The sequence below is a fragment of the Sylvia atricapilla genome, chromosome 2 (assembly GCF_009819655.1).
Source record: "Sylvia atricapilla isolate bSylAtr1 chromosome 2, bSylAtr1.pri, whole genome shotgun sequence".
Lineage (NCBI taxonomy): Eukaryota > Metazoa > Chordata > Aves > Passeriformes > Sylviidae > Sylvia > Sylvia atricapilla.
The window spans coordinates 83,611,408-83,626,339 of record NC_089141.1 but is presented as its reverse complement, the minus strand read 5'-3'; the positions used below and the strand labels follow the sequence as shown (position 1 = coordinate 83,626,339).

Here is a 14,932-nt window from a genome sequence, read left to right as displayed (position 1 = left end):
GGCTGTATTAGAATGGGTCATCTGAGTCCACTGGAAGAAGGCCAGCCTGTAAAGCAGTCAGCGCAGCAGGAGAACAGTATTTTCCCCCAGACCAGTTCTTGACATGATCTGCCTGCATAGGCTGTGCCAGAGCATCAGGCAGTGGATGCTGCTGGAGTTGTGCAGAACCTCCTCCTGATGAGCCCCTCTAGGCTCTGCCTACCCCTGTATTCTCTCTGTCCTGGAGCTTTTGCACCACTAAATGCTGCTTGTATCTAATAGAGGACAGGTACTTCAGAACACTGTCATGTATTCAACCTGAATCTTTACTTGGTCACTAAACAACATAGAAGGTGAGGCAGAGGGCTTTTCTCTACTACTGAAGCAGAAGTCCCTGTCTCCATTTGCTGATTGCTATAATTCAATGTTATTTTGCTGTACTGTGTTTGAATGCTGTGGTCTGTGTTAAAGGTGGCTCTGGCAGCTGTGTAGAAGGCTGGCAGGAAAGGCAGCCCACCACAGCACAGAGTCCTGGAACTCAGATACATCCCATGGTGCAGAAGGCCTCTTTCCAAGCTATGAACAAATGACCAGCAAGAGAAGTACAACTGCTCCCTGACAGTCCTAGGGTTACACAGGACTGCAGCAATATTCATTAACCTACAGCAGCATTTCTATCAAGGACAGCGTTTGCATCAAATTCTGCCCCTACCACAAGGAAGAGACAAGTAGGGGGAGGGAGTGACAGTCTGGTGTGGTTAGATAAGGGACAGGCGGCCGGAAGATCTCGGACTGTAACGGTGAGGAGGAGAGCAAGTCCCATCCCCCTCTCGAGATAAGATACCCCTGAAAGGAATGTAGACCCTCTACTAACATGTGCCAGTACTTTTCCACTCCAACTACTAACCCAGGAGGTGTGGCAATATCCTGTTTGACGTAGTAGTAGATAAGAAGTATAAAACCTGAACCTTTTACTTAATAAACGTCTTTTGTAACCGTCTACCATATTGGTACCATGCGTCTGTTACAAGACCCGACCCACTCATGAAAGTAAAGTGGAAGTCGTGCTGTATGCCTGGATACCAGAGCCTCCACTGTGGCAAAAACAGCGAACTGCTACAAGTGGTGCCGAAACCCGGGAACGATTACCTCGGAGGACGGGAGCTACGCTTTGGAAAGGCACAGCGGGTAGGAGTCGGCCGGTCCGAACTCCTGAGGAGGAGAAGAAAAAGGGGGGACGCCCCCAGGACCCCGCGGGAAAAACATGGACCCCGTGAAAGTGGTCGTGAGTAAATTAGCAATCCACTCAGGAATTGCATGGGACAAAAAAGATTTATTTCTTGCTATTGCAAGGTTAACGGATCTAGGCGCGATTTCACGCCCTATAGATATATTAAATTCAGAGGGGTGGGAGAAATATACAGTTGCCCTGGCGGAAGATACAAAAGCCACCGGCAGCGGAAAAGTTTTAAAAGCATGGGGAAAAGTTGAAAAAGTGTTGCGAAAAGCAATGGAAGAACAGGAGGCTTGGAACGCTGCAAAAACGTGTTTATTCACGGCTAAGCAGCCGGGGAAAGGGGACCGAGGGGGCGCAGGACCCTCCGGAGAAGCCCCGGAAGAGAAAGGGGGGGGGCGCAGTGCAGCAGAGACCCCAGGGGAAAAGCGGGAGCCAGACGCGTCATCCCCCTCCACAAATACATGCACAAAAGCCGCGGAGCACGCGGAAAACCCCCGGGTCCCCCCGCGAGAGACCCCAGATCCGAACACCCCCGAAAAAACCGCGGCTTCCCCGAAAATCCCTCCTTGCCGCGACCAGGGTCCGAGCGGAGGCACGGCGCTAGGACCGGCGGCGGCGCCGCCCGCGCGGAGCGGCGGCTCCCCGGCACGGTCCGAGGCGGCGGTCTCTCCGGGCGCGGAGACGCGGCGCGGCCGCGCGGAGGAAGGTACGCGGCACGTCTGGGAGGAACTGGCGCGGCGGGCGAGGGACGCAGAGAGATTGGCTATCGCCGCGGAGGGCATACACCCCCCGCCATATGGCCAATATGGCGCCGACGGTCTGGCGCGGGGGCGGGGCGACCAATCGCCGCTACCCCCCCCGCCATGTGGCCAAGATGGCGCCGGCCACGTGGAGCGCGAGCGGGGAAGGGCGCCACGTGGCGATGCGAACCCGGAAGTGCAAAACCCCGCGACCGAGCATGCGTGGGGGGTCGGAGGAATTCCGGAGCCACCGACCTACGTGGCGCATGCGCGGGAGAGCGGGGGGGGGGCGAACACGCGGACAAGGTCCCTTACCGGTGTCATCTACCAAGGGCAGGGGCGAGCAAAAAGGGGGAACGTGGGACAACCCCCGCGCAAGGCGCCGGCGTCACCCCCGGTCGGAAGGGGGGGGCCGGGCGCGGGAGGCGGAATGGAGTCAAAGCAGAGGGAACATCCGAGCCCACCCGCCGAAGGCGGGACGGGGGCGGAGTCCGGGGAAAAAGCATAGCAAACCGGAAGCTTACCACCAGTTTACTTCCGATACGGAAGGAAGTTACAGTTCCACGGCGAGCTCTATAGAGGGCTCCGAGTCCGATTCGGAAACGGAGATAACAGATTTTATAAAGTTTTCAGCGAAACCGAGCAAAGCTTTTAACAATGTAAGGGAACAAAATCAGGGCAAATTAACCGATTGGGGGAAGATAAAATTAGCCTGTGCAGAGTGGGAACCTGCGGCTGCAATACACGCGTTCCCGGTACGGGTTTCAGGCAACCGGCAGAACCAGAGACGAACTTATACCCCACTCAGTACGAAAGAAGTGCAGATTGTGGTGAAAGCGGTGCAGGAAAAAGGAATTAATTCACCCCTGGTGTCCACACTGATCGATGGTCTTTTTAGCAATGATGATATGCTGCCTTTTGATATCTCACAAATAACCCGTATGTTTTTTGATGGAGCAGGATTGATTGTATTTCAGCAGGAGTGGTCCAATTCATGCACAGCTGCCCTAGCTCAAGCCTCAGGGCAGGGACAGCCTCTCCATGGCTCTACTTTGTCCAGACTGCTTGGCAAACATGACGATGTGGCCACGCCCCAAAACCAAGCTGCACACCTCACAGCAGAGGAGGTGAAAGCAACAACCAGGGCAGCTAGGGAGGCAATAAGGGCAGCTTCCCGGGTTGTGGACAAGTCCACGCCATGGTCAACGATCAAACAGGGGGAAAGTGAGAGTTTTACACATTTTGTGGACCGATTACAGGCTGCAATTGATTCATCCACCCTGCCTGCAGCTGCAAGGGGACCGGTGGTGACAGATTGCCTAAAGCAACAGTGTAATACTGTAACCAAGGAAATTTTACGGTCTCTGCCTGCAGGAGCCAGCTTAGCTGACATGATCAAACATGTGGTAAAGGAAGAACACCTAATACCCATGCAGGCAGTGGTTCATACCCTAACAAATGCAATGGCTTGCCTGAAATGTGGCCAAACAGGTCATGTAGCAGCAAGCTGTCCCCAGCCAGCACAGCAGCCAGTGGCAGCACCCCCGACCCAGCAGCGCCAGAGACCCACCTGCTGGAATTGTGGCAAAAGGGGACACCTGGCCAAGGAGTGCAGATCCAGGCCTCAGGGAAACGGAAGGGGGAGGGGGCGTGCGGGCCATACTCAGCCTCCTCCCACTGCGAGATGGCCCAGCCTTCCCAATACCCAGTGGGGCAGGGGACCTTCATACCCCATATATATACAGGAACCAGTCACTACCTCATGCCCACCAGCCATTCAGTGGCAGAACAATGCACCATCACCAGCAGCCAACATGCACCTCTCACCACCACAAACTGCTCCAGTGTCACAGGGTCAACAGGGGACAAACCAGAGCGGAACCCCTGGGTGGCCTTGGTCATGAAAGTGGGGAGGGAGCCCTTGAGGGTGTGGGGGACGTGTCAGCTCTATGGCAGCCAGGACCCTCACGTTTTAAGGCTTCAGTTTTTGGCAGACACTGGATCAGACTGCACCATTTTTCCTCAATCACACTGGCCCAGACATTGGCAAATTAAAGAAGTCCCTCCTGTGAACGGGGTGGGGGGACAATCCAGGGCATGGAAAAGCACCCAATTGGTGGCGATAACACTCCACACAAAAAAGGGGCCAGAACAAACAGTTGCCATTTACCCTTACATTTTACAGGATTCTCCACCCTTAATAGGAAGGGACGTCCTGGCTATGCTCGGAGTCAGGATTACAAATTTATAATGAGGGCCACTGCCTTACACCCTTTGCTGCCGATCAAATTGACCTGGAAATCATCAGACCCTGTATGGGTTGAGCAGTGGCCCCTATGTGAGCCTCGCTTGGCAGCTTTAATAGAACTGGTTGAGAGGGAACTGCAAAAGGATCATATAGAAACCACTGTGAGTCCTTGGAACACGCCCGTTTTTCCTGTACCCAAAAGGTCAGGAGAAGGCTATCGCTTAGTCCATGACCTGAGAGAAGTGAATAAAACAATCCGACCCATAGGTCCAGTTCAGACACTGTTGCCCATGAACTCAGCTGTTCCTGAAGGACAGCCATGTGCAGTATTGGACATTAAAGACTGTTTCTTTTCAATACCTTTGCATCCTGAGGACAGGGAACGATTTGCCTTCTCTGTGGTTTTCCCGAATGGCAATCGGCCCAGCCTGCGTTTCCAGTGGAAAGTACTACCTCAAGGTATGGTCGACAGCCCAACCATCTGCCAGATCACCGTGGACAAAGCACTGATGCCAGTCCGACACTCCTATCCTGCTGCCACCATCATCCAGTACATGGACGACATTCTGGTCTCAGCACCATCAGCGAGCCAAGTGGATCATCTGGTATCCAGGATCACAGAGACCCTCCAGGCCAACGGCTTCGAGATCGCGAGCGCGAAGATCAAGAAAGGACCCTGTGTCACCTTCCTAGGAGTGGGAATCACAAGCTCCTACGTGACACCTCCTAAGGTGAAAGTCCACCGAGATGTTAAGACGCTCCACGACGTGCAACGCCTGGTAGGATCACTGCAGTGGCTTCGCAACATCGTCCTGGTTCCTCCTGAGATCATGGACCCTCTGTACGACCTCCTGAAAGGAAAGCACCCCTGGGAACCCAAGGAGCTGACACCACAAGCAGCGAGCTCCCTCGACTTCATCGAACAGCAGATGTCCACTGGCACACTTGCCAGATGGAACCCAGCGATGCCCCTGGACTTATATGTGCATTTTACACAAAAGGGGGGAGTGGGAGCACTGGCCCAAGGACCTTCTGAAAAGGCCCGACCAATTCAATGGGTGGTCCTTGGAAGGCCTGCTCGTGCATTTTCCCCAGCAGTAGAATGCATCGCTAACCTCATCATGAAAGGCAGGAAACTCGCCTTGAAACACCTAGGGACTGAGCCAGCGAGAATCCACCTTCCTTTTCGCAAGCAACCGACCATAGAATCAACCACAATCTCGGAGCATCTAGCCCTTGCTCTCGTCGGATTTGGAGGAGAAATCTCCTACTCCACCAGACCACCCTGGACTCAGCTGCTGACCATAGTCGACATAGACCTGCCACCAAAGGTTATGGACAGACCACAGCCAGGACCAACAGCTTTCACAGACGCTTCCTCCACTACTTCTACGGCGACAGCAGTGTGGCAGGTAGGAGAGCAGTGGCAGTGCATCAAAGCATGTGACCCCACACTGTCAGTGCAGCAGCTGGAAGCTACAGCAGTAACCCTGGCCTGTGGACTTTTCCAAGAGGAACACCTTAACATTGTAACAGACTCTATATTCGTGGCAAGGCTCTGCCTAGCCATGGCAGGACCAGGTGTGTCAACATCAGCAGCAGCCCTAATGCTAGAAGAGGCACTCTCTTCACGAAAGGGCACTGTATCAATCATTCACGTCAATAGCCACAACCCAATCAAAGGGTACTTTCAGATTGGCAACGACAAAGCAGATGCTGCAGCGAAAGGGGTCTGGACACTGCAGGAGGCCCGTCAACTGCACGAATCCCTCCACATTGGACCCAAAGCACTAGCGAAGAGATGTGGAATCACAACCGCGGATGCCAAACATGTAGTGGCTACCTGCCCTCACTGCCAGAAATCACCCCTGTGGACTAGTGGGATCAACCCAAGAGGTCTTAAGCCCTCAGAAATCTGGCAGTCGGACTTCACCTTGTGTCAGCTGCTGAAGCCTCGAGCATGGCTTGCAGTAACAGTGGACACATTCAGTGGAACGATTGTAGCCACCCAGCATCCCAAGACCAACTCCAAAGCCACAATCCAGCACTGGCTGACAGCTATGGCATGGCTTGGTATCCCCAAGCAGATCAAAACAGATAATGGTTCCAATTTTATTTCTAAACCAGTGCAGGAATTCGCCTCCAAATGGAGGATCACATTAGTGCAAGGTATCCCATATAACAGTACTGGGCAAGCTATAGTCGAGCGAGCAAATCAAACCCTGAAAACTAAGATAGAGGTGTTGGCAAAAGCAGAAGGCTTTAACAATTCCATTCCCTCAGGAGAACAGGCACGCATACTGGCAACCGCACTGATAGCATTAAACCAATTCCCCAGAGGAAGTGAAGCAAATAATCCCATTCAAAAGCACTGGGCCTCCAGAACACTAGAGGAGGGCCCGCAGGTTGTAATTAAAAATGAGCTGGGTGAATGGGAACGGGGCTGGAGATTAATGCTTACAGGGCGAGGGTATGCAGCTGTCAAAAGGGATGGGAAAATCAGGTGGTGTCCTATTAAATCAATTAAGCCTGATCTCCACAGTGAGCAGGATGAGACTAATGAAAACTGTGAGTTTCTGTTTGCAGGACATGCTGGTGGGGCGACCACGTAACGCGTACACGCCTCTCCCAGAGGAACGAGACGCACCACCAAGCCGTCAGAAAGCACCAGAGAAAACCACGCGGGCGAGATCCAAGCACCAACGATATGCCTGTGTGATTTTGTTGCTGGGGTTTGTCGCCAGAGGACAAGCCAGCTCAGATTTCTACCCACACCAGCCATTCAGGTGGGTCATGAGACATCTTACCAGTGGTAAGGTGCTCAGAGACATCACCACACCAAACAGTCCATCCTTCGTGCTTCGTATTATCGATTTGTTTCCAGGACAACCAAAGGTAGACCCTCATTCTCCATTTTCATCACACACATACCTATCCTATTGGTGCCCAGCTTCAAACGCAGGAAAAAGCTATTGTAATAACCCCGGCTGGGGATATTGCGGACATTGGGGATGTGAGACCATTGTAACAGACGCCAGGCCGTCAGGGCCTGGGTGGGACCCACAAAAACCTGACAAATTCCTGCAATTCACCTGGGCACCCGCAGGTTGTAAAACACCTCTCTCTGTACACGGGAATTCCTATCGATATAGCTACAAAATCCCAAAAATCCGAAAGTGCATATACTATAACATGACAGTGTTGCAACCCACTCATCCTACCTGGACGGTGGGCAAGACCTGGACAGTGGTCCTTCAAGGGTCAAAAAAGTGGGTGAACGTGCAAATTACCAAGTCTCAACCCTCAGAACCCAGAGCTGTGGGGCCCAACAAGATAATTAAAAGCACACAGACAAAGAGAAATATGACCTACCCTAGGGCTGCACCTACGGGTGTCAGCAGAACCCCAACTAGTGATGCAGAAGCCTTTCAGATGGACAAATTAGCTAGGTCAGATCCCGATCCAATCTTTCGTATGTTAGAAGCTACCTTCCTATCCCTGAACGAATCTAACCCTAACCTAACCAATTCCTGTTGGCTTTGTTATGATGTCCAACCACCTTTTTATGAAGGAGTTGCTTTAAACACCCCATTCAGTTACTCCGCCGCTGATGCACCCCAGCAGTGCCGATGGGATACACCTCGCAGAGGGATCACCCTAAGCCAGGTCTCAGGCCGAGGCAAATGCTTTGGTAATGCAACCCTGGCTGAGCGAAAAGGGAATGTCTGTACCAGAGTTGTAAAGCCTAACAGAAAGAATAACAAGTGGGTAATACCTGCTACATCGGCAATGTGGGTTTGTCAGAGGTCTGGAGTAAGTCCGTGTGTATCTCTTCCCAAGTTTGATGATTCTAACGATTTCTGTGTCCAAGTTCTGATTGTTCCTAGAGTCCTGTACCACTCAGAGGAAGAAATGTACAGCCTTCTCGAAGAATCCAACAGGCTCCACAAAAGAGAGATATTGACAGGTGTTACCATCGCAATGCTACTCGGCTTAGGAGCAGCCGGCACAGCGACAGGTGTCTCAGCCCTGGCAACACAACACCAGGGTCTGTCTCAGCTGCAAATAACTATAGATGAGGACCTGCAGAGGATCGAGAAGTCCATTTCCTACTTGGAGAAGTCAGTCTCTTCACTCTCAGAAGTAGTTTTACAAAATAGGCGTGGACTAGATCTTCTGTTTATGCAGCAGGGAGGCCTGTGTGCAGCCTTGAAAGAGGAATGCTGCTTCTATGCAGACCACACCGGAGTCGTCAGGGACTCCATGGCCGAACTCCGAAACAGACTGGCTCAGAGACAGAAAGATAGGGAAGCTCAGCAAGGCTGGTTCGAATCCTGGTTTAACCAATCCCCTTGGTTAACCACTTTAATTTCCACCTTGGTAGGCCCATTGGCAATGCTACTTCTAACTGTTACCTTCGGACCATGCCTGCTGAACAAGATAGTTTCATTTGTCAAAGCTCGCCTAAATCAGACTAACATTCTGTTCATAGGCCAACATGAGATGCTGTGAATTTAAAATTGCCAGTCACAAGATTTTCAAACTTGCCTAGCAGAAATTTACTCAAGTTTCTAAACTCCTTTTTCCCTTATTAAGTCCTAACCTTCTACCTCATTTAGTGCCTATATCTATATATATATATATATGCGTATAACTACCTCGTTCTTTTGTGAGAGAGGGGGGGGAGATGTGGTTAGATAAGGGACAGGCGGCCGGAAGATCTCGGACTGTAACGGTGAGGAGGAGAGCAAGTCCCATCCCCCTCTCGAGATAAGATACCCCTGAAAGGAATGTAGACCCTCTACTAACATGTGCCAGTACTTTTCCACTCCAACTACTAACCCAGGAGGTGTGGCAATATCCTGTTTGACGTAGTAGTAGATAAGAAGTATAAAACCTGAACCTTTTACTTAATAAACGTCTTTTGTAACCGTCTACCATATTGGTACCATGCGTCTGTTACAAGACCCGACCCACTCATGAAAGTAAAGTGGAAGTCGTGCTGTATGCCTGGATACCAGAGCCTCCACTGTGGCAAAAACAGCGAACTGCTACAGTCTGGTTTGCTCAAAAGGTAGTAAAACTGATAGGAGATAAGCATTAAATCCATGTAAGGAGAAAGCTGTCATTTATTACTTCCTTATGTGACATGCTTCAACATTTTTCCAGAAACAAAGAGACTAAGGAAACAAAGTAAAAGTCAGGATCAATCTCTTGTGTTTCTCCTGGCATGACACCTCTCTAGGAAAACAGCTTTTCTGAACTCACGCCCAGCAACTTCAATGACCTTGATACAAATCTCTCAATCTTGGTACCCGGTCACTCGAGTTAGCAAGAATCTTAGCTCTTATCTGCAGAAGTAGCAAGTTTCTAGTCCCATCTCGCTCACTGGAGCTGGAGGGTGTTTAAAAAGGTGACTTGGTGAAGTCTAAAAAAAGCTACAGAAGAAAAAAAAGTGGGCAGGTTAAAAACATGTGAGCAAATTACTTTAATCGCATGTTTTGATTGTATTTTTTAATTGTGGGAGGGAAGCTTTCCCTAGGGACTGCTGGAAGGTGAAAAGAGCTGAGCTGCTGCTGGGGACCATGCTTCTGTTGCGGGTTGTAAGCACACACCATTCAGCTCTGCATCCAGCCAGAAAGCTGTGTCTGAACAGGTGACAGAGTTGTCACACTTCCATGTTTGCTGCCCCACAGGGATTTAGCTGACATGTGTCTTTGATGCCAATGCAAAGGAAAACCACTCCCAAATTAATCAGTGTAAGTGTCACTCAGCAGCAATCTAAACTCTGCAGTAAAAGGAACAATTCTGATTTACTCTGCAAAAGCAAAAGCATATCAAAGGGTAGTGCACTTAGCTGGGACTCACAAAAGACCACAAGTGACATTAACATCAAAGGTACATCTTTTCCCATAGTCATGTCTACGTTTTTGGCAGCAGAGAGGGATATGGAAAATTGCTGGGGGAAAAACATTCCAGAATTAATATCCCAGTACTGGTATTTGTTAACATTTTGAACGTCTTCCACACCGGGCACTTAGTGCTTTTCAACCTAGGAGACACAACAGTTTACTTCTAAACTGATTTTGTTTGGAAAAGGTTAGATTAACCTAACCATGTTTTACTTTCTGCATGAATAGCCCCTTACAAGACCTCCTGTGATCCATCTTCCTCAACACCAGAAGTAGTCAGAGTCCTACAGGCAAGCAAGGCACTACACATAGGCATAGGTTAGCAGTAACTACGTGTGTGACTTGACTGAGTCATTTTTCCTTTATTTTACAGAAGTAAGGCCATTTCACTTATGTTTTCATGCATGCATGTTTACTGGTGGAGAAACATCCCGGGGTGAGATTTCTTACATGCTATCAGTTCGTGAAATAAAGCCGAGTCTGCTGATGTTGGAAATGCAGCCTTTTCCGAGTTCTTTTTCAGTGTATTTTTTTTCTCATGCCTTTCTTGCAATAGGAGTTGCTCAGTCTCGTGCTTACGTCAGCCCAGAAGACCCTCCCAGACAGTCTGTTGAATCAGAGTGTAAGTTTCTTGGCACGTGTTTCATTTCTTTTAGACTTAGAAGCATCAGAAATGAAACTAAAATCTGTTTTCTCAGAAAATACATTCTTCCCTCATTCCCCAGGAAACCTTAGCCTTATACTACTTGGAGATGACTGGCACTCAGAGGAAAGGAAAACAAAATTTTGTAAAGGTGGCTTTTAAGCTAATAAACCTTGATGCAGATTTCAGTCTGATATAAAAATACCAAGTCAGTACTCTAAATGTATTGCCCGGATCATTAGAAAAACTAATTCTGAGAGACATAAATGACCTAATCCTCCATCACAAACACTGGGAAATAGCAAAGTCACAGGGACTGATGACACTTGAAATGCTAAATAAAAAACATTCACTTAAAAGTAGATGTTCAATGGAAAAACTTTAAAAAGGCAAAGTTTGGACTCACTAATTTCTTATCATGAAACCTCACACACCTAACTTGAGGTGTGAGAAATTCAGAAACCTCTGGCCTCTATCCTTCCTTCACTCATTGAAGATTCAATAGCAGATTGCATGAGTGCTCATTATTGTAATGAAATTAATGCCTGAAACCATACACGAGTGTAATTTACTGCACACACTGGGAAGTGTTTGCATAAAGTGATTTACTGCAGTCAGAGCAGATTCACTTTCACCTGTAGGTACAGGACTGTATAAACTCCGGTTCTGAGTTGAGAGCTGGGAGACACCAATTCCACGGGCAAGTGGAAGTTTCTTTGCACTAGAAGTGGAGACTGACCTGCTGACTGCCCTGTGTCCTCACCTCCGCTGGCCGAGTCCCGTGCCAGGCGGCCCCTGTGCAGTGTGCCACCACCTGCCCTCGCCCGCCCTGCCTCACCTGCTGTACACCAGGCACTCCATGTGGTTGATCTCCTGGTCGGAGCGGTAGCGGCTGTAATCCTCCCACAGGTCCTTGATGGCGGTGACCGCCAAGATGAAGAGCACGGGGGCCAAGGCCAGCTCCGGCTGGAAGGCATTGACGGCTGGCACGAAGTTGAGGAGGGCGATGAACACAAAGTAAACATTGGCCAGACGGTGGAACTGCTCAAAGAGGTTCTTGGGCAGGAAGGACAATGCCGTGTACTTGGTGGTCTTGAGCCGGTTGCAGGCCAGGACCGTCCTCTTGGACTTGTCCGGCTCGGCCTCAGGTAACAGCAGGCTGGAGCGCACCAGCCGCGTCTTACTCTCCTTCTTCTTCCTCCGCCTCCTCTTCCTCTGCCTCTCCTTTCCCTCCGGCAGCACCTGGGGCGCTCCCTCTCCTCCTGCCGTGCCCTGGGACATCGCTGCCACCCCGGCGTCCTGGCCCGGGCAGCGCGGGCAGCCAGCTCCCAGGGGCAGGCACGGCCCTAAGTTATCATCCTCCGCCGCCCGCCACGGCTCTCCTTTCCTCTTCCCCTCCGGGGGCGGGCGGGGGAGGAGGGCCCTCTCCAACTCGCCCCTAAGCCGCTCTGCCGGGACCTCTCTCGCTTTCCCCTCCTCCTGGCCGGGGAGGAGACGTGTGCAGGCGGGGAGCCGAGCCCTCCTCCCGCGGGCCTCTCCCGTCCCAGGCGCGGGGGATGCGGGGCCGGGAGCGGCCCTTCCGCGCACAGCCTGCCCCGAGCGCCGGCCCGGCCCGCCGTGCAGACCCGGCCGGACGCTGCATCGCCGGCTTTTGGCTTGGAGTTACTTGTGGGACGGGGAAGGAGGTTTGAGCGAGGAAAGAGAAAATTCCCACTGGAGCGTCGGCGCTGCGCACTGGCCTTTATCCACGGTGCCACAGCAGCAGCCGGTGGGAGTTTTTACCAGCTGGCTGACGGCGAAACACTGCACTTTCTGCCTCAATCCGTGTGCCACGTTTATACCCATCCCAGTGCTTAGCCAGGGCGTTAGAACACAACATCTCCCGGCTCCTCACGTCTGTGTTCCGCCAGCTCTGTTGGTGGTGGCCGTGGTGCCTGGGACAACCCCAAGGTGGGAACCAGAAAAATGAGGTTTCCGATGGAAAGCATTAGGCATTGCCACCCCCGCACACGCCCTGGCAGTGGTGTGCTGCAACGCACGTTCCACTCTGTGGATTTTTCTATTCCCTTGTCGTAGGGTAGGTTTTACCAGCAAGGATTAGAAAATGCCAATCTCTTGCTCTGTGGTTTACGCTCTGCACTTTCTGGAGAAAGATGCAGTTATGGGTCATGATAGATAGGCAAGAAATACAGAAGATAATTTAGAATGAAAGATGTAGTCTAAAATCACAAGTAAACAAGTGTAGTAAATAAATGCAGAGATTTAAAGAACAAGTAATAAGAGAATAATTAAATTACTGCTACTAGGTGTGGCATGAGGCTTTACAGCATCGCTTTAGTTTGGGATTTAAGAGCAGATCCTTTGGATATGGGATTCTGTAGGCAGCATGAAAGGCTGTGTCTAACCTGTAGCGCAGATGCATTTTATGGTGGGAGCTTGGGCCCTGATCCTGTGATATGCCAAGGTGGGATCATACTGAGTACAAAAGCAAGCCCTTCGTACCTGTCAGCATATTTCTTGTTGGCATGTAGGCATATAGGCATAGAGTATAAACATCTGGTCTTGATACGAGGTCAGGACAGGACTGGGCTATTTTCTGTGAATGTACCTAATCCAACAACTCAGATGCTGCCATGGCAGCATGAACACCAAGAAGTGAAAGCCATTACTCGAGCCTCACAGATTGTATGTGCTGCTGTGTTTTCATCCTCCCTTCTCTCATTTGCAGTATGTTTGTAATTGCTCTTTAAAGTGCCCACTTCATCATGAGCCCTTTTCAGGCCCTGAGGCACTATGTGAGTGCTAGTTCAGCACATTACCTGATCCTGGTACTGTGTGAAGCCACAAACCCTTTACCAGTCCTGCTGTCTACTCTTGTGGTGCTACTTCAAACTTAGCAGGGATTTCCTGGGTGTCTTGGCTCTTGGAATACAGAAACAGTAATGTTTTAGTTAGTGCAAGGGGAAAAGGGAAAATTGGCCTGTTGGCTTTTTTTGGAGGGGGGAGGGGGGTGGGAGTGTGTTTGCTTGTTGAGGGGGGGGTTTGTTGTTGTTTGGGGGTTTTTTGTTTGTGTTTTTGTGTGTGTGTGTGTTTTTTGGTTTTTTTTTTTTTTTTTTTTTTTTTTTTTTTTTTTTTTTTTTTTTTTTTTGAATGGTCTGCTCCTTTATTGGTAAGGGGAAAGTACAAAATGTTAAGAGAAAAAAAAAAAAAAAAGACAAATTTAGCAATCCCAACCAATGTCAATTTTCTGTAGGTCTTGTTTGTTTGTTTGCTGACACTAGGGGTTAACTTAAAGGGGAAGATGGAATGAATATATCTTTTTTGTGTCCTTTGGAAATGTTGTGGAAGTGGGATGAGGAGGACATTTTATCATTGTGCAATATTCCCATAAACTGAGCTTCATCCATCCAAGGACTCCTTGAAGGCAGCAGCGGATACTCCAAAAAGTGAATTGCTGGACTTTGTGCCACTGGCCTGCCAGCCTCTCCGACCCACTATTCTGTGGGGCACTGGTTCACACCAGGCCTCCTGGATCTGTTCAGGCTTCATTTTTCCTCTAGACGGCCCTCCAACTTGTTTACACAGATTAGAGGAGAAGCAGCAGCAGTATTTGTTCCTTTCTCTTGTCAAAGCACATCACATCTTAGAATGTTCATATCTTTACCAATTCCAGGTGACTCAGAAATGGCTTGAGTATAGGACATCGGAGTGGAAAGATGGTGCACACACCAGTGTTGTGGAGTAGTGACAGCCTGTGCTGGGAGAATAAGTAAGCCAGTTGCTCAATTACTGCGTCCACCACATAAAAATGGTGTGTAAATCATCAAAATAGGGTGTCTAGATCAGGTTTAGCACTGCAGATTCAGCAAACGTTCAGTAACTGAAAGTAAATTAAGGGCTGGACATATAGTAGCATTAAAATTGCAAACAGAGTGCTCAAGGCAAGGTAAGAAAAGACAATTCTCACATTTCCCTTAAGCTACTTGTTTAAGGAAAACACTTGTGCAAATTTGGAGAGCCTAACCTGGGAGGAATTGTGCTTACAGCTAGTGGTATTGGCCAAACCTGTGTCACCAGATATCCCAAAATTGTCGGTTATAATCCCACAATTATAAGAAATGGTCTATAAATCAGTGGGCTGTACTTTAAAATCTGTTTTACTTGCATAGTTTT

General features: G+C 49.8%; 1 protein-coding gene across 1 annotated transcript in view; it reads right to left on the bottom strand.

Moving 5' to 3' along the window:
• Positions 1 to 12,224, bottom strand: part of ATP10A (ATPase phospholipid transporting 10A (putative)) — a 118,371-nt gene extending 106,147 nt beyond the window's left edge. Inside the window, exon 1 of the mRNA XM_066313592.1 lies at positions 11,598 to 12,224. Within this exon, the coding sequence (XP_066169689.1) occupies positions 11,598 to 12,040 (443 nt within the window). The 5' untranslated portion in view covers positions 12,041 to 12,224. The remainder of the gene's footprint in view (positions 1 to 11,597) is intronic.
• Between the last annotated feature and the right edge of the window lie 2,708 nt (positions 12,225 to 14,932).